Source organism: Nelumbo lutea, chromosome 1 (genome assembly GCF_056320005.1).
Source record: "Nelumbo lutea isolate HS-2025 chromosome 1, American lotus-T2T, whole genome shotgun sequence".
Lineage (NCBI taxonomy): Eukaryota > Viridiplantae > Streptophyta > Magnoliopsida > Proteales > Nelumbonaceae > Nelumbo > Nelumbo lutea.
Window position 1 is genome coordinate 146,965,379 of NC_142684.1, and position 22,567 is coordinate 146,987,945.

The 22,567-nt window shown below is 38.3% G+C and overlaps 1 protein-coding gene across 3 annotated transcripts; it reads left to right on the forward strand.

Moving 5' to 3' along the window:
• Positions 1-961: 961 nt before the first annotated feature.
• Positions 962-8,639, forward strand: LOC148878210 (tobamovirus multiplication protein 1-like). Of its 3 annotated transcripts, none has more exons than XM_088951106.1 (12): positions 962-1,119; positions 1,312-1,497; positions 2,222-2,312; positions 2,424-2,476; positions 3,320-3,412; positions 3,831-3,902; positions 5,467-5,539; positions 5,690-5,735; positions 5,874-5,937; positions 7,501-7,554; positions 7,887-7,964; positions 8,065-8,639. In XM_088951106.1, exons 2-12 carry the CDS (start codon positions 1,348-1,350, stop codon positions 8,155-8,157), a joined length of 867 nt encoding a protein of 288 aa, XP_088807232.1. In that variant the 5' UTR covers positions 962-1,119; positions 1,312-1,347; the 3' UTR covers positions 8,158-8,639. The 3 variants fall into 3 exon arrangements, with proteins under 3 accessions (XP_088807232.1, XP_088807251.1, XP_088807242.1); XM_088951125.1 differs by having other exon boundaries at positions 990-1,087; XM_088951116.1 differs by having other exon boundaries at positions 1,001-1,143.
• The last annotated feature ends 13,928 nt before the right edge of the window (positions 8,640-22,567 follow it).

A 22,567-nucleotide genomic window follows, 5' to 3' on the forward strand; every position in this document is an offset into this window, starting at 1 on the left:
ATACTCTCAAGCTTTTAGCTCCACACAATTAGCTACTAGCTTAAGCATCAGAGCGACCATGTCAAATTAGCCACCCCGGGTTCTCTGAGCTTCTCTTCCTTGCAGTTCAACTAGCTAGCTAAGCAAATGATGTCCGAGCTGTCATCCAGCTGGGAGCAACCAGATCGTACACCATCAGTTTCAGTCTAGCCCAGGCTTAAATAGAATAGAATGACTCAATGACCAATTCCATATCCATTGGGATAAGGATTTGTTGTAATACTTGAGATTTGAATTCATATAAATTAGAAAGCCACCCCCTTGGCATTATTAATATCATTGTAGAACATATGTGAGTCGGCATCCAAAACAAGTAGTGTTTGGTTTTGTTTATTTTTTTCATTTAACGTTTATACTTTATTTATTTGCAAAATTGAGAAAAGTAATAGTTACAACTGTTTATAACAGTTAAGCACCACTAAGTGTCAATAGACACCACATAACTGACTTTTCCAAACGATATACGTACAGAAATCGAAATCATCTTTTGCTATTCTCGACATAAACATGAGAAAAGAATTCTTAAAATAATAATGCTATATGGCAACGCTTATTGAATAAACGCCCACGCTTCTAAACACAAAAAAGAAAACGAAATCAGCACCCGCCTTGGCCTTTGCTTGGGTAAGAGTCGGTCGTATTGTCGTAAGTCGTAAGTGGTAGGACACATGAACAATTTCGGCCGTTACAGTCTTTTGCTTCACTGGGTAAGCCCCCCAGCCTGTTTCATTTAAAGAAAGAAATGTGCACTTCACTGATACACTGCTACTCACGGAGCGGGTCCCACCTAATGGTGTGGCTCGTTGGGTCAATTTTAACAATCAATTTCTCAAAATTTTCAAGTATAAGCTATGGCAATTCCTGTATTTTCTAACAAAACCAAGGGCACAATATGACGATACCAAGAACGACCGGCTCTCTACACGGCTTGTAGACCGAAAGTATCGAATGGCAGAAAAAAGACACAGGCGGAGAGACCAGTCCATTCTATTTTTCTCGATTCCTCTGGCTCTGTGACAGCCAACCAAGCTTGCCTTCTTTGTTTAGAGTTTAGATTTTGAACTCGGATTGTCTAGTTTGGTATACTTTTTTTTTCTTCTTCTGGTAAAAGGCTGATAGAGCGATCTCCCATTCTCTCCTACCCTATGTGTTTTTGGGTTTTCTTCTTTAGTTTAGAGCGATTTCGTGCTTTTTACTTGCACCCTCGGCTACTTGTTTGTTTTTGGGTTTTCTAGTTTTTGAATTTTTTTGTTTCTTTTCTTTTGATTGCAGAGCTTCTTACACTGAAGTAGCTACCAATAAATAAAAATGACAAGCGTGCACTTAAACGTGTCGTCGATGGAACTCGACATCGTGTCTTCCGATTGGTGGAACGAGATCAACGAGTCCGCTCGTTGGCAAGATGGGATCTTCTTCACTCTCTGCGCTGTTTACGCCCTTGTCTCCTCCGTTGCTCTGGTCACTCCCTCTCTTCCCTTGATTTTGTTGCTTTATTAATTGAATTCTTGGCGTGTTGCCCAAGGTGTGATTTTTGTTTTGTTGAGCTTCATTTGAGATTATTTTAGGTAGTTTTGGTTTGAGCGTATTGTTTTAGGTATCTTTTGAGATCGGCATTGTTGGTAAAGATGAATTTCTGGTTTTTATTAGAAACTCTTGTAACTGGTTTATTCCCCTCTTTACTCATTTCAATTTGAGAGATTTTGTTCTTGGTTCTGTTCATTTTGACAGATCTTTAATGAGGAACAATATGGTGCATTTGATTTTGACTTTCCCCCTCTTTACTCATTTCAATTTGTGAGATTTTTTTCTTGGTTCTGTTCATTTTGACAGAGCTTTAATGAGGAATAAGATGGTGCATTAGATTTTGACTTTCCCCCTCTTTACTCATTTCAAATTGTTAGATTTTTTTTCTTGGTTCTGTTCATTTTGACAGAGCTTTAATGAGGAATAAGATGGTGCATTAGATTTTGACTTTCCCCCTCTTTCTGTTTTTTCTTGGCTGCTACATGGTGTAGAAGAGACGGACTTTAAAAGATCCGGTACTTGGGGTTGAAGATGATAGCACTATGCGATGAATCCTAGGGAATGTTGAATGTAGTTGTTCCGGGAGATTGTTTTTTGGGTGACTATTGAGGAATCGTGTTTGTTTCTTTTTATTATTTATTATTGTTAGTGCTTGCAGATTCAATTAATCCGGATTGAACTCAGAGTACCCGAGTATGGTTGGACGACGCAGAAGGTTTTCCATCTCATGAACTTCATTGTAAACGGAGGTGAATTTGGATGCTTTGGTTATTAGTTTACTATCTTATTAGTAGGATTGGTGTTCTTTTTTCTTTCTTTCTTTCTTTCTTGCTTTTTAACTATGGGATATTTCGCTGCAGTGCGTGCAGCTGTGTTTGGATTTCACAAGAAAGTATTTCTTTTTAAGTTGAAGGTATGGTTGGTACTGTTTGACTCCATTATTTTTTATTTTTATGATTTAGACTCTGGTTTCTTTTTATAATCTTGTTTGATGCAACACCGTTTGAAGTTTTTCTGTAACTCATCAGTCGTTAAGGATGTCAACAGATAGGGGGCTGCTTAACAATGAAATTTTCTCATCTAATTGGTTTTCCTTTGCTTTTGTTTCTTTTGTACGATTTGTCAGATGACTTCTTACCAATTACTTGGCAAGACCAACAAGATACATTTCACTCAAATGGGCACAACCTGAGAATCAATTGATAAAAAATTGGAGACTAATAAAAAAATGCATTATTGGCCACGCTTCACTTTTTCCTAAGGGGAGGAGGGAAAAATGGACACAGAAATCCATCTCACATGTGCCCAGTAAACTAAAGGATATTGGGTTCTTTGTGTTTAGATCATGTTAACATATTGGTTCAAGTGTGCTTATATTTCGCACTCAGTTTATAAATGCATAATTTTGTTTCAAGCTATGAAGTAGAAATAATAGGGTGATAAAGAATGAAAAAAGGAGGTGTATGTGAGATGCCTTTGCTTGTTTTTCACAAAAAAAAAAAAGCAAAAAGAAAAAGCTTGAGCTACATGGAATTATATGGAAATTTCCACTAGCATTTTGTTTCCTCTTAGTGATTTCAAAATACAACTCTTCTGTAATATTTGGATGTGTTAAGTCATCGGCTGACGAAAACAAAAGCCTACTTTTTATCTTAGGCTTACTGCGATTCACAAACCTCTGGTGTTTTAAAGAGGTCAATATATCAATTGCTTTACATAAGATGACATCTGATAAGAAATATGTTTCTTGAATCAGGTGTTTACTTTTGTGTTGTTGGATCTTCCTGGACTTTTGTTCTTCTCTACTTACACCCTCCTTGTCCTATTTTGGGCAGAGATATATCATCAGGCAAGTGAAATATGCAACTGGGTTTCTCTTTCTGTGAAAGGCAAACCATTGTTAATAATTATTTAGTTCATTCATGTGAATAAGAGAATAGTAATTACTGGAACTTGCTTTAGTTAAATGTCCTGATTGAAGGGACACATAACAAAAACTTGTGTACTATTCTATTGTCTTTGACCTAGCGAGGTATGCTTTCACAAATTGTATTAAACCATGTGTTGAACTGTCGATATACCATCTTGGGCTGGCAAGAATTGGTTTGAGCCTGAGAGTGACCACTTTGTGCAAGAAATGCCAAAGGTTAGGACTGTATCCAGTCTACCCCTCCCAAGACCCCAGACAGATGGGACCAACATTGCGTAGTGGCCTTTTTTATTCATATTTCTAAATAGTTCTGATTCCAATTCCTAATCATTGACAGGCAAGAAGTCTTCCAACAGATAAGCTCAGGATTATATACATTTTCATTAATGGTGCTATATATTTAGTACAGGTATGCATCTGTCTCCTTTTATCTCCTCTTCCTGCAATTCCAAGCATTGTCTTTCCATCAAAAATTGATTTTTTTGCCCTGTTTATCACATAGGCACCAGAAAGAATTTAATATTATTGTTGTTTCACATTTCTGTATGCTTTATTGCACTTTTTTTTTTTGAAAGGTAAAATAAGATTTTATTAAATCAGAAAGCACTCATTACAACAGGAGAGCTAGCCATTAAATGGCTACCCAGACCACAGACCAGGTTACAGAATCCAAATGGATTTAGATCTAAACAACTCAGGTACATTCAAGTTTTTAAAATCAGGAGCTACAGACACCCAAGAAATCAGCTTGCTAACCGCCTGCTGCACAACCTCATCAGTGCTCTTTATCTTGTTGCTAAAGACTCTTCTGTTCCTTCCTGACCAGGTTACCCAAAGCACAGCTGCAGGAATTGTCCTCCATACTAATTTTCCTTTTTTTTCTTCAGGCCTTGAATCTCCCAGCATAGCAGCAGGTCTTTAACTGAGTTTGGCATGACCCAGCAAAGCCCAATAGCCCTAGAAAATGATTCCAAACTCTGGAAGAGATAAGGCAGTGGATACACAGATGGTCTGTGGATTCAGGCATTAGACCACACAAACCACACAGCAGGGAAGGGAGATGAAGACCCCTCCTATCCAGGTTGATTTTTGAGAGGCATTTGTTCAGCACCATTGTCCACACAAGGAAGTTACACTTAGAGGGAGAACTAGGATTCCACACTTGATGGCAGGGGAAGTCAGTATGCTTTATTGCACTTGGTTTACAATCACTCTGTATGGTGCTATTTTATTGTTTATCATACAGTTTATGCTTATTTCTTTGTGTTTCCTTATGGGGCATTGAATTTCCTTGAAGTAAGGAGTACTGTGACGGGAACAGTTTTATAAGGGTAAATTACTTAGACCTCCCACTTTTGGTCAAACACTATGACCTCTCAGGTTTACATATAAACCTACTCAGCCCTTGTAGTTTGGGTTAAGTTACTTATTCCACTCCTCCACTACTTTTAAATTTAAAACATTTCAAAAGTCCATTTTGAAATGGATTTTTTTGGCAAAATATCTTGGTGGCAGAACTCATATTGTATTATTAAAGGTTTTTTGGTAAAATATCTATTTCTTCTCATTTATCAAAAAAAAAAATTTATTTCTTCCGTATTTTGCATTCACAAATCCCCTGTAGCTTTTTTTTTGGTGAAAGAGAGCATAAGTTAATAGGTAGTTCCAAGGGGAGGTCTTAGTATTTGACTGAAACCCAAAGGAAGATGTAAGTAATTTTCCGTTGTTCTCTCTCTCTCTCTCTCTCTCTCTCTCTGAATCATTAAAGTTTCAGTATCCAATTAAGTCAACTGTTTGTCCAGAAGATCCATGTAGGCTTTTTTAACAATGATAAAAGCAGTACCCAATTGTCGCTCCCAATGAATAGAATTGCATCCCAGAGAATGGCAGATTACTTGAATCTTGACCAATTCAAGCACTACTTACATCTGTTTTTAGATTCTTAATCTTACTGAACGGACTTGCCTGTTCAGGTTTGTATTTGGATATACCTGTGGATAAATGACAACAGCATTGTTGAATCAATAGGAAAGATCTTTATTGCAGGTTAGCCCTATTTTGTCATACTTGTTAAAAGTCTTGCAATTACCATTTAGCAACCTGGTATTTGAGAATGCATGTTGCAGTTGGGTTTCTCTTTATAATTGTTGGTTCACATGCTGAAATATGCATGTTTTTCTTTTATTTCCTGTCCAGTTGTATCCTTCAGCGCAGCATTAGGTTTCTTGCTGTATGGAGGAAGGTAATTTTCTGTCTCTTTTCTTGGCTAAAATATCTATGCATATGCAAGAACTTAGATTCTTTTATGTGCATGGCCTTCTTGTGTATAGATGTCTATTGCTCTACTTTAGTTGTTCATATTTCAATTTTCTGCTTCCAGGCTATTTATCATGCTGAGGCGCTTCCCTATTGAATCTAAAGGGCGAAGAAAGAAGCTTAATGAGGCATGTCCTTTTCCTTTGTCAGTTAGTTCACTGAAATAAAAAATTTCATCATTATGCAATATCTTCATAATATTTCTGTTTTTCTCTTGGCATCTTTAGTGACTTTTGTGAGAATATTAAAATGATTTGTATAAAACCTAATTATTGTAGTTAAATACTAGAAAGGAAACCTGAAGCTTCATCATTATCAGAAAATCTCTGAAGGAATTGCAATGGTTTGAACAGCATCAAGGATATTAGAGACTGGCACCTGAAAGACTGAAAGGACAAATTTCCTTGTTTAGACCAGCTACATGGGGTCTCCTAGTTATGGGAACTAAAGCGAAGGTTCTAGTTGGCTTAGCTGGTAAAGCCAGTGAATGTAGTTCCCAATAGCCATGGACTGAACCCTGCATTCACCTTCCCACCCCAACTCCCAAATTTGCCTAGCCAGAAAAGGGCTATGGGATTAGAAGTCTAAGATTTGTCAGAGGATGGAATCTTTCAGACTTAAATATAATGAGGAAAAAAGGAAATCAACAAAGGATGCTTCCAAGGGTGGGCGCCTTGGTGCAATGGTTAGGTTGTTCCATTGCAACTTGGGTGACCAGGATTCAAATCTTGGAAACAGCCCTTTTTGTGTATGTGCAGGGGTAAGGCTACATACATGTGTCCCTCCCAGACCCTGCATTTGCAGAAGCCTTGTGCACTGGGCTGCCCTTTTAACAGAAAATGCTTCCATCATCACATTTTCCCTTGGTTCTTATATTAAAATCATGCTTGTTATTGGTGCTCATAGTTTTCAAGGTGCCAAGGTGAGGCTAGGCAATTGGGGTGGGGGGGGGGTGGGGGCGTGCTAGGCGATGGATTTTTTTTATGTAGAAAACATGGATCCTAAGTTAGTTCCCTAGGTACGATAACCATGTTTCCTTAATAATTATTCATAATTTTCATCGGCAAAGTATAAAGTTGATGTTGAAGTATATAAAAGCAACATATTCATGATAAGAAAAAAGAAGGGAAAGAAAATTTAAAAAATATAGGGGCTGAAGAAGAAGATAATGTGTTGATTAGACAAAATTTTAAGTTCTTCCTTACTTATTGGTTCAGGTTTTGAAGTCTTTGAGGGTTCAATACAGCATTTAGCAATGTTTGTGTTGATTAAAGCCTAACAAACAAGAAAATAATAAAACGAAATTAATATATAAACACACAAAATGAATATTTTAGTTTAATAATGTCTATTCTATAATTATAATGTTAAAAACTAAAGAATAAAAAAGTATTTTATAATAGAAAGTACAAAATTGCTTGGCGATTAGGCGAGGCGAGCCTCAAAGGGCGCCTTGTCGCCTAGGCATTGCCTTGACAACTATGATGGAGCTACTCTTTCTTCTACAACAGATTCTAGCTTGAAGCAGATACCACCTAAATCACAGATGTTTCTTAATACATATTAGTTTTGCAGTCAAATGGTGCTTATAGAAATTATATTTATTATTAAATCCACTCCCTTTATCTGGATGAGAATTTCAGTCAAGTCTAACATGGTTTTGTTGTTCTTACGTGCTTAAACTCTTGCAGGTTGGTTCTGTGACAACAATTTGTTTCACGTGCTTTCTTATAAGATGCTTTGTGGTGAGTGCCATGGTTCTAGACATAATGTGCAATTGTGTTACATTCATGTCCCATCAGTAAAAATCTGTTTGTCCTGTATTTGGAAAGGCCCAAAAAGACCTAGATACTTGCAGCTGAAGAAAGTTTCTTTCTGCATGGCATCTGCATTGATTGTTGTATATCAGTTAAAAAATTGAAGTTGTGCAGCAGAACAAAAAAAAAAAAAATGAAATCCTGCAAATTCTTGGGATTCCAGCCTGAAAACAAGATAAAAAAAATCTTGACCTGTGGAAGTTTTTACAGCACTACTTGGGGTTGGATTTACTATTATTCTGTTAATTCATTAATTGCAGGTCATGTTATCTACATTCGACTCGGATGCCTCTCTTGATGTTTTGGATCATCCCATTTTGAACCTTATCTATTACATGGTAATTGGTTAAGCATATATTTATCTATTTGAAAACCCATTGCTCAGAAACAATTTCACAATTCTTGAGATGTTCTGACCCTAAATTGCCATGAAAACAGCTTACTGAGATACTACCATCAGCACTTGTCCTCTACATCTTGCGCAAGCTCCCACCAAAAAGGGTATCAGCCCAGTATCACCCAATCCGATAGTTCTGTCACATGTTACCTTTACAAGTTTCTTCATTGTCAGACTCAACATGATTTTGGAGGTGCAGTTTAACAGTAGATGGAACAAAGAGGCAGTGGAAGAAAATTCCAGATATATTAATCTGGCGAGTCTTGTGGTCATGGCAATGTTTTTTGATGAGAAATACGAAGCACTGTTCACATGAGAGAGATCTATTGGCCAGATTTTTCGTTCACTGGTTTGAAGAGTTGAGCACTTGATATTCTGTTTGGGGAGTTTCATCCAGTGGACAAATCAAGAGGACATGTGGCATTGTGCTCCCTCCTTGTGGGCCTTTGAAGAGTACTTTTGCTAGGTTCAGCAAGGAACTTGGAGAGCAAAATCTCAATTTGGGTTTTTATGACATTTTGGGGTTTCTATTTGTAATGTGAGATTCATGTTGGTTCAATGGTTGAATCTTTTAGAAATGAATTTGCTTTTTCCAGTGTTGGGTTTGCTTATAAAATTTCCATGTTAGATGTTTACCTTGGCGTATAAAATCTGAAAAATGGTAAGAGCTATACAAGATTGGACTAAAGCAGTTGTAAAATTAGTAGATTGGCTTACAGGGTGTTTCAGTTAAGGCAGCCATGGTGGTTGATCACGTCGTCCTCCAGTCATTGTTTCTTCTTCACTCTAGTCGTGCAACAGAGCTCCAGAGTCTTGATGTGTTTCTTCGTCAGTCTGGTGGTTGATCACTTCGTCCTGAACTCCTGACATCTTGATGGGCGTTAACCATTTGTCACAACTGAATCTTCAAGTTGCGGGCTTTCAACGGCTTACCCATATGGGAGTCAAGACTGTATAGAATCCAATCCACCACCTCGTTGGATTGTTGGGTAAATGCGAACTTGGAAATTGTCGTACTGAATCAATTCGGACGCAACCAAACCTAAGAAAGTTCGGACTCCAAGTCATTGCAGCTGTCCATCGGGAACATCTCGCCTGCAGACTCAACCTAGGAATGAACAAAGGGGTAGCTGATGCTCTGACCATTAAGGGTGTCAATGGACCGGTTTTGGGTAGATGGATTGGACAGACCAAAAGACAGTGGATTGGATCAATCTGGTCCAAAATATTTATTAGATTGGACTGGACCTGGTCCGTCCGTAATAAATTTATATTGGATTTGGTTGGATTAAGCCAATATCTAGTCCATTGATATAAGATAATAATATAAGTATCAATGGATCAGGTTTGGATTGAAACCAATCTAAATTAAAATTAATTTGAACAAACTGGGCGGTCCAAACATTGAATTGGACTGGTTCAAAGTGGTCCAAATTATTCATGGAATTAGATTGGACCTGGTCCATTAGTAATGAACTCACATTGGACTGGATCGGACTGAATCAAATCCAGTCCAATCGATACCCCTACTAACCATGGTGTGCGGTGTGCCAAGCATTGTTATAATTTTCCACTGTTAGTTCAAAGTGAAGGAGAACATTCCAGCCGTCCTTTACCTTTTCACCCATAGGAATGGAGGACTAGCATGAGACTCCAAAGCAACATTTTGTGAACTGTGGCAGACACCAGAACCTAATTCCATCCACTAGGATTTAAATATTGCATTGAGTTTTAGCATCTATCAAGAGGCCTTGCTTATATATATATTGTTGTCAACCATCTTTCTTTTTAGGAATGAAAGTAGTTTTACTGAATAGCCAATCGATGGCTGGCTCGTTGATGTGTTATCTGGGTTGTCCCAACATTAACGCAGAATTTTTTATGAACAAAAGTAGTTTTATTAAATAACCAATCGAGCGCTGGCTCATTGGTGTGTTAGCTGGGTTGTCCCAACATTAACGTGGAATTTTTGATGAACAAAAGTAGTTTTATTAAATAACCAATCGAGTGCTGGCTCGTTGGTGTGTTAGCTGGGTTGTCCCAACATTAACGCTGAATCAAATCCCACAATCAACACTTTGATAAAAAAAAAAGGGGTAAAGGAAAAGGGAAAAGTTATTGTTGATTAATAAAAAAAAATAGTTTTATTAAATCAAATATAAAAAATACAATTAGGCTAGGAGGAGGCACGAGATGTTACCCCCCTAGGATTGAGCCATATACACCAAAACTGCCAAAGCCTGAGACACAATTACAAAGTATCCCAAAATAGATCTCCCCTTGACATCCATTGCTTGGCCAAAGAATCAGCCATTGCATTTGCTAATCTTCTGACCCACTAAAACCTGACAAGCATATTCCTTGTCAACCATTTAACTTTCTTTAACAGATCCCTGTAGCCCCAACAAGTTGTTTCTGGGCTAATTAGCCAGTCTACTACCTTGGAATCCCCTTCTACTAGCAAATTGATCACTCCAATTTGACTAGCCATCTGTATACCTTGTACCGTTGCTAGTAGCTCTGCCCTTACTGAATCACCTTCACCCACTAGTCCTTAAAATAGAGACAATATATTATTGTCTTTGTCTCTCAGAATCCCACCTATTCCCAATGGCCTTGGGTTACCTTGGCAGCTACCATCAAAATTCAATTTTACCACACCATCCGGTAGGGGAATCCATTTAGTTTGCGATCTGATCTTGGTAGAGACAGTAGCAGCCACTGTAGCCCAATTTCTCCTTAAGTCATCAAAGGAGTAATCTGCCAACAAGTGTGAAGATTTTAACCATGAGATAGTCCTTGTCAATATGCATTCCTTGATTTCAACAAAATTCTTTCTTATTCTTGAAATATTTTAGCATTTATCTCCTCCCATACAGTCCACAACGTAGCGGCTCTGATACATTTCCACATTAGCTTCCCTCTTTTTGTCAATCTCCCAAAGGCAACTAGAGTGAACAACAGCTTTACTTCAGAGGATAAATTCCACTTGCACCCAAATAAAGAAACAAGCCGGTTCCAAATATTGGTAGCGAAGGAACATGGTATCAGCAAATGATTACAGTCCTTAGAGGTATAAAGTGGGCCGTGCCGGGCCGACACGGCACTGCCCATGGATGGCCCGCCCTAAAGGCGGGTCGTGCCGTCCTCCCCAATGGAAATTTTGGGGGTTGGCCCGGCCCGGCCCACAACCCAGGCCCAAGCGGACCGGTGTCGTGCCGTGTCGGCACACGGGCCTGGGTTGTAGGTCATGCCATGGGCTTGGACCATGCTCAACTGGGCCACAAGGCCGGCCTTGGGCCTAGGCCAAACCGGGCTGCACTGTTTTTTTTTTTTTGAAAATTTTGATTTCTTTTCTAAGTAAAATTGTAAAACTAAAATATATAACTTTCCTATGAACTTTGGGAATTAGGAACTATTTAAAAAAATAAGAAATGAGAAATCTAAGTTATTTAATACATAAATAAAAAAATACTTAACCAAATTGAAATAAGAATGATGGAATAACAAATTGGAAGAAAAATAAGAATTTTATTTCATTTAAATTTGAATGGTACAAATTAGTGAATTACAAATACAATTATTGGGTCATTGCATACTTGGATAAATGAAAAATAAAAATGGAATAAATTAATAAAATATAAAAAATACAATATGGTTACAAATTGAAAATACAAATTTACATTGTTAAAAATTTTAAAAATATATATCAAATAAATTAAATAAAATTTAAAAATTTTACAATAATATGAAAAAATGAAAAATTCTACAAGTAGTCAAATTCACGAATCATCATTCATGACTTTCATCATCTGCTTCAAGTGAAATTTTCAGTGTTGTATCATGCCCTCCCTTGTCTTGTAATCTATATTGTACATCTACCCAATCCTTGAAGCAGATGCACATCTCTATGCTTGCATTGTTCATGCAGCTTCTTTTGTCATCCAGCACCCTAGTACCTGCACTAAAACAAGACTCCGATGGAACCGTAGACACCAGAGGAGTTAGTAGATCACGTGCCATGGCGGCGAGAACCGGATAATTTTTCGAGTGTTCACTCCAATAGGCTAAAATATCAAAATTATTTGATACTTCACCTAAATTAGAAAAATTTGCTTGCAAATAAAAATTAAGTTCAATAAATGAATTCGTTGTAGAATTAGCAGATTCCTGCCTTCTACTTATTAAATAAAAAAGCTTTTTTCTTCTACTACTAGGCTCAAAGTCAAAAGGATAAGAAGAAGAAGATGAACAAGTTGTAGGAATAATAAATTATTTCCTACAACTTTAGATTCATACAAACTGTACATTTCAAATAATAAATTATTAATTTCATCTTTTTTATTTCCTATATCAATATTCATATTTTCATAATATGTTTCAAGTAAAATTTCTAAACCATCTTTCCTAATCCTAGGGTCTAATATTATAGCTAAACAATAAAGGGGAGAAATGCTCTCCCATATTTTTTAAATTTATTTTCCATAATTTCAACAATACATTGAAATTGTGGATTATTTCTATATTTGGCAAAACAATCACTAATTTTTGAAATATGATTTGAAATAATATTCAAGGCATCTTGAATACATAAATTTAAGATGTGACATGCACATCTAATATAAAATAATTTACCATTTAAGCATGGTTTTAATTGAGATTTTAAAATATTTATTACAAAATCATTATTGCTAGCATTATCAAAACTAATAGAAAATAATTTGTTTTAGCATGCAAAGTATTTAAAATACTTGCAGCAATAGTTGGGCCACTATGTGGATGTCCAAACATTCGAAGTAATTGCAACTTTAGAAAAAAGATTTGCTAACAAAGAAATTAAATTTTGTTTATATGAATAAAAAAATTTAAAGCACAAGTTCTTATAGTATTCCTAGAAACTTTTTATATTGTGGGTTTACAGAACTATGCAACCATTTTTCTAGCTTTAGATCTTCAACTAACATAAATGGTTGTTCTTCATGTACAATATACTTAGCAAGTTCATGTCTCATTTTTTCTTGCGAATATCTGAAGTACCAAAACTAGTACCCCTCCCAATTTGTGTTTGGGTTGTTTCTCTCCCTTCATCTTCCTCTCGCTCATGTGTGAGGATATGTCTGCTCAAATGACCCATACCACCCTTGCTACAATAAACTAAAGTATTTCCTATATTTTTGACAAACGGCCCTTTTCGCCTTCCCCTCAATATCCTTTACTTTGAAAACTTTCCAAACCGGGCTACTTAGCTTAGAAGCCCTCCTTTTTCTCCTAGTATCACTACTACCGGGGGTGAAAGTTTCACTTCCATCAACATCAAACGCATCGACATCAGTGCTAACACTAATACTACCGTGATGCGATTGAATGTCATCCATGGTGAACATGTTGGGGAATTGGTTTTGAGAAGGGTCAGCCTTTTTCTTAATTCTAAAAAGATAAAAATTAATCTAATTTGACCTACCAGGACTGCTAGTTCAAAATCCCAACTTGATTTCAACGGTTGAAGCCTTTCAATGTCCAAGCCTCCCGAATTGATTTCAACGGTTGAAGCCTTTCAATGTCCAACGACTGGGGTTAGGGACTAGATTCTTCTATCTGAGTTAGGGGGTCCAAACACACTGAATCTAGCATCAACAACAACTTTGAAATGCATAGAGATTCTTCATCCCTTAACCCTCTTCAAAACCCAAAATCTCAATTTAAGGCCAAAGGGCAAATCGGGGGGGAAAGGAACCAAGAAATGGGTTTCTTTTTAAAGAGGGAGATGGAATAGAGAGAAGGGAAATGATCTTTTAGGGGTTTAGATCTCACCCAAGTATTTTTCCAAAAAAGAATGAAGTTTCTAGGGCAAGCATCATACCTAACAAAACTGAGGAACTTGGGGAGAATGCCAAAGATAGCCTTCCAAGGTGTTGTGAGCAAAGCCCTTCGGGATACTCCCGCATCCCAACCTGATTCAAAACAACCATGGATACTTTTCACTACTTCATGCCATAACCTCTCCCTCTTCAGGGGTCACCTCCAAAGCCACTTACCTAAAAGAGCCTCATTCTTTCTCACAACATTCCCTAATCCTAGACCTCCTTCTTCCTTATTCCGACACACCACCTCCCACCTAATCAAGTGATATTTTTTCTCTTTACCAGGTTCCAATAAGTAATCCCTCATTAGTTTTTCCAACATCTTTGCCTCCCTTTTAGGAATTCTAAAGACTGAAAGGAAGTATAAAGGAAATTTGGCTAAAGTTGCTTTAATCAAAGTAACTCTACCCCCATTGGAAATATAGTTTCTCTTCCAAGCTGCCAATATTTTTTCAAATCTTTCCACCACCGGGTTCCAGAACCTACTTTCCTTTGGATTTGCACTTAAAGGAAGTCCTAGGTAGGATAGAGGCCACTGAGAGCAGGTGCATTCTAGCAAGGCTGCTATAGATTCCAACACCTCTATGTTCAAGTGAACTCCCACAACACAACTCTTCTCAAAATTTACCTTTAAATTTGAGGCCCTCTCAAAGTGAATTATTAAATCCTTCAAATTCCTTACCTCCATCAAATCATAACTTTCACAAAAGATTATTATGTCATCTGCCAATTGGAGATGGGTTGCTAAAACTCTGTCTCTACCTATTCTCCACCCACTTAGAGATCCGCCTCTAGAGGAGTCTACTAAAAGCATCGGCAACTAAAGTGAAAAGGAACTGTGACATAGGATCACCTTGTCTCAGACCCCTATTAGTTGGGAAAAAATCATTAACTACCCCATTGACTAGGAAGGAATAACGACAATTGAACAGGCAACCATTTACCCATTTGCACCATTTATCCCCAAACCCACACTTCCTTAGCACAAGTAGTAAGAATCCCTAATCCACAAAGTCATAAGCCTTTTCAAAATCAAGTTTGCAAATAAAACCTTGATGCCCTAATCTCATCATCTCCTCAACACATTCATTTGCTATTAGAATATGATCTACAGTTTGTCTCCCTTGAACAAAAGTTCCTTGTGCTTGGTTGATAAGACAATGAAGCACCTTTTTTATCCTCAAAGATAAGACCTTAGCCACAACCTTGTAAACACTAGTCACCAAGCTAATAGGTCTAAAATCCTTTGGATGTTTGGCTTCTTTCTTCTTGAAAATTAAAGCTAGAAAAGTAGGCATTAATTCCATGACTCATCACTGGGTTATCCTCAATTTCCTTAAAGACCTCGATTAAGTCTTCTTTGACTACGTCCCAACAGTCTTGGAAGAAAGCCATTGTAAGCTCATTTGGCCCTAATGCTTTTGATATGTCCATTGAAAAAACGGCTTTTTTGATTTCTTCCTCCTCAAAATTCCTTTTTAGCCAACTTCTACTCTCTTCTAGAAGCCTTTGCCAGGTAACGCCTTCCAACTCCACACTAGGTCTTAGGGGTCTCCTCAAAATGGATTTGAAGTGGTCAACAAAACAGTTGGCTATCCTCTCTTGGGTATCAAAGACTATTCCATCAACTTCTAGTTTGGACACTAGGTTTTTCCTTCTCCTTCCATTGGCTAGGTTATGAAAGAATTTAATGTTCCCATCTCCTTCCTTAATCCATTTACTTGTAGACTTCTGCCTCCATGAATTTTCTTATCTCAAAACTTCATCTAATCCTCTTTTTAGTTCCCATCTCCAATCTCTCTCCCGAGGGATTATGGCTCTTTGAGATTTCTTTGCATTCAATTCCTCTATTTGGGTCAACAGAGAGGATTTCCTTTCTTCTATTCTCCCAAAATTCTCCCTATTCCACTCCTTCACATGTGCTCGCAATCTTTTAAGTTTTTTGTGAAATCTTACCCCTTTCTACTTCACCCCCCTTAGGTTTTCTCTCCACCATTCCTCAACCTTCTTCACGAATTCCGGGTGAGTCAGTCGCATGTTCTCAAACCTAAAAGGTTGAGGTCCTTACCTAAAAGGTTGTTGTCCTAAGTCAATGGAGCAATGGTTAGAAGTGACTCTCGGTAAAGCCCTAGTTATCAAGTCCGCCCACTTGTTTTCCCAACTTTCATTGAAAAGGAATCTATTTAATTTGGAATAGGTTGGTGTCTTATAAAAGTTGGACCAAGTATAGAGGGTTTGCAGCATTGGGAGTTCTTTTAATACACAGTTATTAATAAAATCATTGAATCTCTACATGTTGGTTGAGATGACCTATTGGGGATTATTCGATTCATTCGTAAATCGGATTACATTGAAATCTCCCCCCAAGCACCATGGACATCCCAAAGCCCTTGTATCCCATAAAGTTCTTCGCAAAAATAATTCCTCTCTCTGTAATTACTTGGTTCATACACATTAGTTAGTGCCCAAGTAAATCCATCATCTTCCATCATGAATTTTAACGACACTAAAAAAATTCCTACTAGCTCCTCCACCACCTCCACTGTTAGACAGTTTTGTATGCCCTTAGCTTCAATCAAGATGATGTACTTTATGAGTTTACTGTAAATGAATAAAAGTGCATATTTGATTCATGTTCCCTTGGTATGTTTCTATGTAATACCCTTAAACTAGACACTTAATGAGACTCGTGTTAGTTTAGAATGTTCACAACCAGTGGGTCGGTCTGGGGAGACCAATCCTGACAAGACCGACACTGTGGTGCCACCAAGTCGGTTGGGGTAGCCTGTCTCAACTGCTAGAGTGAGACCTTAGGCACATACAGTATAGGATTAATTGAATCTATGAACTGGACCAGATTTCCAGTATTGCCCTAGACCTTGGAGATTGATGGGCAAAACTAGAAAGTTACACCCGACCCCTAGACTCGATTATGATACTACACTAGGTGTCGGACTGGACTGTCTTTGATATACCAATCAGTGAGATCCTTAGCGGGGGTCAAAACTTGGGTATGTTGGGACTGTCTGAGAATTCATCTAAGTGGGTGATCATAGTGATAGGATCAGCCCATTTGTCGGACAAAGGTAATGATCGGGGATGCACTCTCACTAATGGAAACCAAGACTGATGGCAGCCGATTTCAATTGTTGAGATTTGTTTTGCAAAATATATTTTATATGAGATATAAAAGTATATATATATATATATATATTATGGTTTCGAAATGATTTGCAAAAGGTTTTAATTCCCGGGAGCCATATAAGCAGAGAGTGCAACACTGTTCCTTGCAGCCGGGGGAGAGGTCCTCTCTTGTCGGGCAGTGTATGATCATTATGGGTTGAGAGGTTAAGTGTAAGACCATTGAGGATAATACCTGACGGGCTAATCTTGCATCTGCCCACAGTCCTTGGGTGTTACAAGGTGGCTTGGCCCAGGGACCACTTAGGGTAAGTGTTGGGCCCATAGAGACCATGAGATGGTTTTCAAGGGGGTGCACTGTCCTTAACAGTGTATTCAGCCAGGCCTTGTAGCAAAGGCTGGGCCGAACCCATGTGGCTGATGTGTAGATCAATGTTTGGGTCCCACGCCATACAAGGAAGCCCAATTAGGCAGCAGTTTAGAAGGCTAAGTGAATACATAACCTTAAATGGGCCTTAGGCCCATTTCAAACTGGGCTAATTTGATTAGTCACTTAAAGGGGCGAATTCTGAAATGGATCAGTTGATAGGATTGGGCCCGGACCCTATCTACTTAGAGAGTCCAAGATCTAAATAAGATTTAGATCTGGAAGCCTCCTAATTAGATTAGGAGATGGCTGATTTAATCTGTAGATAAGATAAGGGTTATCCCTTATCACTTAAAGGGACTTCTAATCCAAATATGATTTGGGTTAGCAACTCTTAATGGGATTAGGAGCTGATCCCTTTGAGATTATAAAAAGAGGAGAGGGAGGCAGCCTTTAGACATGCAAGTTACATACTCTTGTCTTCAGAGCTGAGATTACAAGAAGAGAGAATTCTGCACCCTGCAAATACTCTCTTGTTGCCTCCTTCCTACAGCTGTCGCTTCTAGCAGTTCGATCTCCAGTTCTTGAGAGAAATCAAGATTTGATCTTGATACCAATCTTTTGAAAAGATTGGTTGGAGTTATATTCACAAGCCATCCAGTTGATTATTGCGAAGGGTCAAGTTTTTTTGGAAGAACACTACTGATTCTACTCCACCCTACACTGCGCCATATTCAATGGGAGCAGATTTTGGATCCTTCCTTGGGTGTGAACACTTCCATTGGGAGATACTACTTCTCTGTATCAGGTATAATCCCTTCCTACTCCTTTTGGTTCAGATCTGGTTCAGTTTATGGTTCAAGAATGATCATTGAAAATATGATTTTCTAAATAGGGAATTCGATTCCCAGTTGAAGGGAGAGAAAAAATTTTGAAATTCGCCCCCTTATTCCGCAATCTTTGGGCGTCCATGTGATGGATATCCTATCCCTTCAGTGGTATCAGAGTCATGGTGCAAATCTTGAACCATTTTTCAAATCTGAACCTGCGCAAATAGGTAGAAGGCGTTCAACCCAATTTGCGTAGATATGGGTTTTGGAAAATTTGTTCTCAAAATTGATGGGCAAATAATCTGAAATTAATTTTATATAAATATGATTATTGTTTAGAATAGTTCTTTATGATTTTCTTGATTTATGGACTGTTCGTACAAGAGGAGATTGAATTCTTGGTTTGCGTAGGGAGAACTACAAGATTTGTAGTTTCTTGAATTATTTATTTCATTTGGTCTGTAAATAATTTTTTTTTTATTTTAGACTTAATGTATAGGCATTCGAGATACTTCTTGCCCCTGAAGCCCCCCAACATCCTCTCTCCAAAAAGTAACAATTTCCCCTGAAGCCCCCCAAGAAGGTGCTAATACCTAGTTTATTCCTCTAGATTTCCAGATACTTCTTGTCCAACTTCTATCAATTTCAGCTAGTTTGGTCTCCTATAGCATCATTATATCCGGCCTTTCCCTTCTAAGGAGGTCCTTAATTAGCCTTCTTTTCCTAGCACTCTCCAGCCCCCTTACATTCCAACTGACAATTTTCATGGAGATAAAAGATTTGGCATCCCCCCCTAAGACCAAGCCCCTACTTGGAGGCTTTCCTTCTCTCCCCTCTTCTGCTAAACTCCAAATTTTCTTCTATATCTGATATCAACATTTCCACCTCTGATCTTTCCTTCTTCCTTTGGTTGTTAATCGTTCTACATCTACTTAAGGTTGCTTTTGTTTTATTTTACCTTTCCAGAAGTCCTTGGCTTTCCTCCGCCAATTCCTCCATTTGCCTATACTCCTCAAGGAGGGCACAAATCTATCCACAAATCCTCTTTAGTTCCTCCTCCTACTTCTTTCCCATAATTGATTCATCCCTAGCTTTTTTGCTACATTGAGCCCATGTTTTTATTAAACCTTCTTGAACCCCATACTGCCCTACCTCTTCCTCCTTTCTCTTATACTCCTCTAAAAACCTATACATCTGATCCCAGATCTTCCCTAACTCATTTTCCTATAATTTCCCTCCCCTTTCCACTACTCATCCTTGACCCTCCTTATCCCCAATTAAATACTTTCATCCATAGCTGCTAAATCAAGTTGAGCTGCAAAAGTATTTGTTCCAGGCAGAAAACCCACATCAATACCATAAAATGAACCTGATAGGTTGTGGGAATAGGCCAATGGATCTCGAGAAGCAAGACAAAGGGGCAATGTCACGTCTACTCCTTCCAAAAGAGGTGAATGTGGGTCCCCGTTGCGTTCAACCAATATTGTTTTAGTCCTTGCATTAGAATCTGCTTTTAGATGTTGTCCCTGATTGATACCTCTGTGTTCGGTGATCGAGGTATGTCCCGTTTCTCTAGTCTTCTATCAATGCCTTGCTACTCTAGAAAACTGGGAGCAAATTTAAGAGCCTGTAACCTTTTCCTCTCCTCTATAAAAGTTATAGTAACCCCCTTCCTTAGGTAAGGGGGAAGGTTAAGAGAGCCTTTCTTGAACTGAATCTTTTAAAACCAAATCATCGTTTTCCAAAAAAAAATAGCTCGGTATGTAAGCTCTCATTGTCGCTGAGGAGTCTGGCTTTCTTCAGTTCTACACTTCCAATACTTGAAGAGCCTTCACACTCTGAATCTGAACGGCTTCCTTCCTCCGTCTCACACTCATCAAAAGCATCCGTGGTATTCTGATTTTCTGAAGTCAGAATGATGGAGAAACCTATCTCCACTATCGTCGGATGAGGCTTCTTGAACCTCGGATTGCACTATTCTAGAGAGACGCCCTTTTTCTTCAAGATTGGGATCCATGCCTAGTTCATATTTTCCACACCATTGCAACGAACCCACTTCCTACAAGACACTGGTTGCGAAATGCTTGAGGGAGATGATGATAGACCAGCTTTTCAGTTCATCATCTCCCCTCCTACCTTGGTCACATGCCCACTTAAAAGGGCATGTGGCTTTTTAAGTTCTGGGTCCACCTGATTTAAAGTAACCAACCCATTCACTTTACTAGACCCACTAGATCTTAATGGGCCTAGGCCCAACCCCTCTATCCCCTTGCCAGCCACGTGTTTACTTAAAAAAAACATGTGACCGGCCTTGGTTCGTTGAACCAAACTGAACTGGCTCACAAGACTAGCTCGAGCCTTGAGACATTGCCGACCTTTGTTCATTTTGTTTTGAAATTTGAACTGCTGCAAGCCTGTCTGCAATTAATTCCCTTGTCACCGACATAGGACCTGCCATCCCTCAGCCCACCCTGCCATGCAGACTTTCCCCAAGTGTTTAAATCATTCTCTTTTTCCTCTTTTTCCTTGGAAACCTCAGATGTCTTAACTTCTCTTGTAAAGACTACTTTGCCTTGCAAATCATACAACCAAGCCTATTCTGCCCCTTCATCTTCCTCCCTTCTACCCTCCTTCCATAGTTGGGCTTCAATGGAGGAAGAAAGCCAAACGGAGTAGACTAAACCATATGAAACAACCTCTATCTTCCGTGGAATGTCGCTGGGTTTAACACCACTTAACATCACTGCAACTGAATGGAAATCACAATCAAACACACCATCTAATCTTGCATCACAGACTACAGCTATTGACTGTAACACTTCCTCCTTCCAAAGGTTGAAAGGTAACCCAAGCAATCTAACTACTACATTGTCCTCAATCAAAAAACTTTAGGTATTGGAGAGAGGACACCATTTCGAGATTGTGGCAACACCAGTCTCTGAGTGAATAACTAGAGCTGAAATCTCTAATTCATCTTCACCCAGGTTTAACTCTTTGAGTATCGCTTGTGCAATACCTCTCCAATCCTTTGGTGGACTTGAAGTTTCCACCACAAATTTCTTCCCCCAATTCTTCTCTTCTACTGGTGCTGCAAGTTTGCAGCTTCTTTTTCCTTTTTCTGTGATCAACCACTTTCTGTCACTGGAATCTTCATCTCTTTTGCATACCCCTTTTCTTTTCCTTTGCTACATTCTCTACTTGTTTTGTTTTCAGCTGCTGAATAAAGTCACTCAGTACTTGTGCCATTGCCTTCCAGCCATTACCCCTTCTACTTTTTAGGTAACAGACCACCTGTTTCTTTCTTCGCCCAAAGAATTCCTACAGAGTTATGTAACAACCTTTTGCATTCTTTATGCATTCCAACTCATACCTCTTCCTTCCATCAAGGTTGAACTTTGTAAAGTTCATTTATTTAGCTTTATAAATTGCTTCTGAAACAAACTTCTACATCCATTCGATCACTTCAAGACCACCTGCTTCTTTCTTCGCCCAAAGAATTCCTACAGAGTTATGTAACAACCTTTTGCATTCCAACTCATACCTCTTCCTTCCATCAAGGTTGAACTTCGTAAAATTCATTTGTTTACCTTTACAACTTGCTTCTGAAACAAACTTCTGCATCCATTCAATCACTTCAAGACCTTCCAGCAATATTGTAGCTCTCTTTGCCTCCCTAATATTCAAGCTCTGCTGGCCTCTAATCCTTCTCTCTTCAAGAATGAAAACTTTTGCTTCAATCTTTATCTCTTTCCTCCATTTTGCAACTTCTACAAACCTGTTCTCCATCTCTCTCTTCCTCCTTCAACCTCAACCCTTTGGAATTACACTTATCATCAGCACTTACAATAAGTGTTACTGAATAGGGAAGTGATAGACATCTACCATTGTAATCTTTTGTGTGTGCTTTTTTTTCTCTGTTTTTTTCAAATGTACATTTTGCGTGTAACTGAATACCTGAATATCATGTGGGAAATTATCATTTTCTTTCATTTTTATTGCCGGTTGTAGCCGAATGTAGCCAAAGCTGAGTTAGGTGAAAAACAAAATTTTCACCTTAAAAGCAGAAAAGTATAATAAAAATACTTTACGGTGAAAATTTCCACCCCGTTTTATCAAAGGCTGCACTGTAACGGTTAGAGACAATTTTGAACATAATTGACCAAAAATATACTTTAACATTTTATAGATGGAAAAAATTTTCCACCGACTATACAATTAAACTGATGGCTGACGGGGCACAAAGGAGTGGAGCCTCTCAGCCCAGTAAATTGAAAGGAAATGATGAAGTTTCTAAAAGACCAATTCAGTGCAATTCCACGACATAAAGCAAGACTAAAATAGGTTG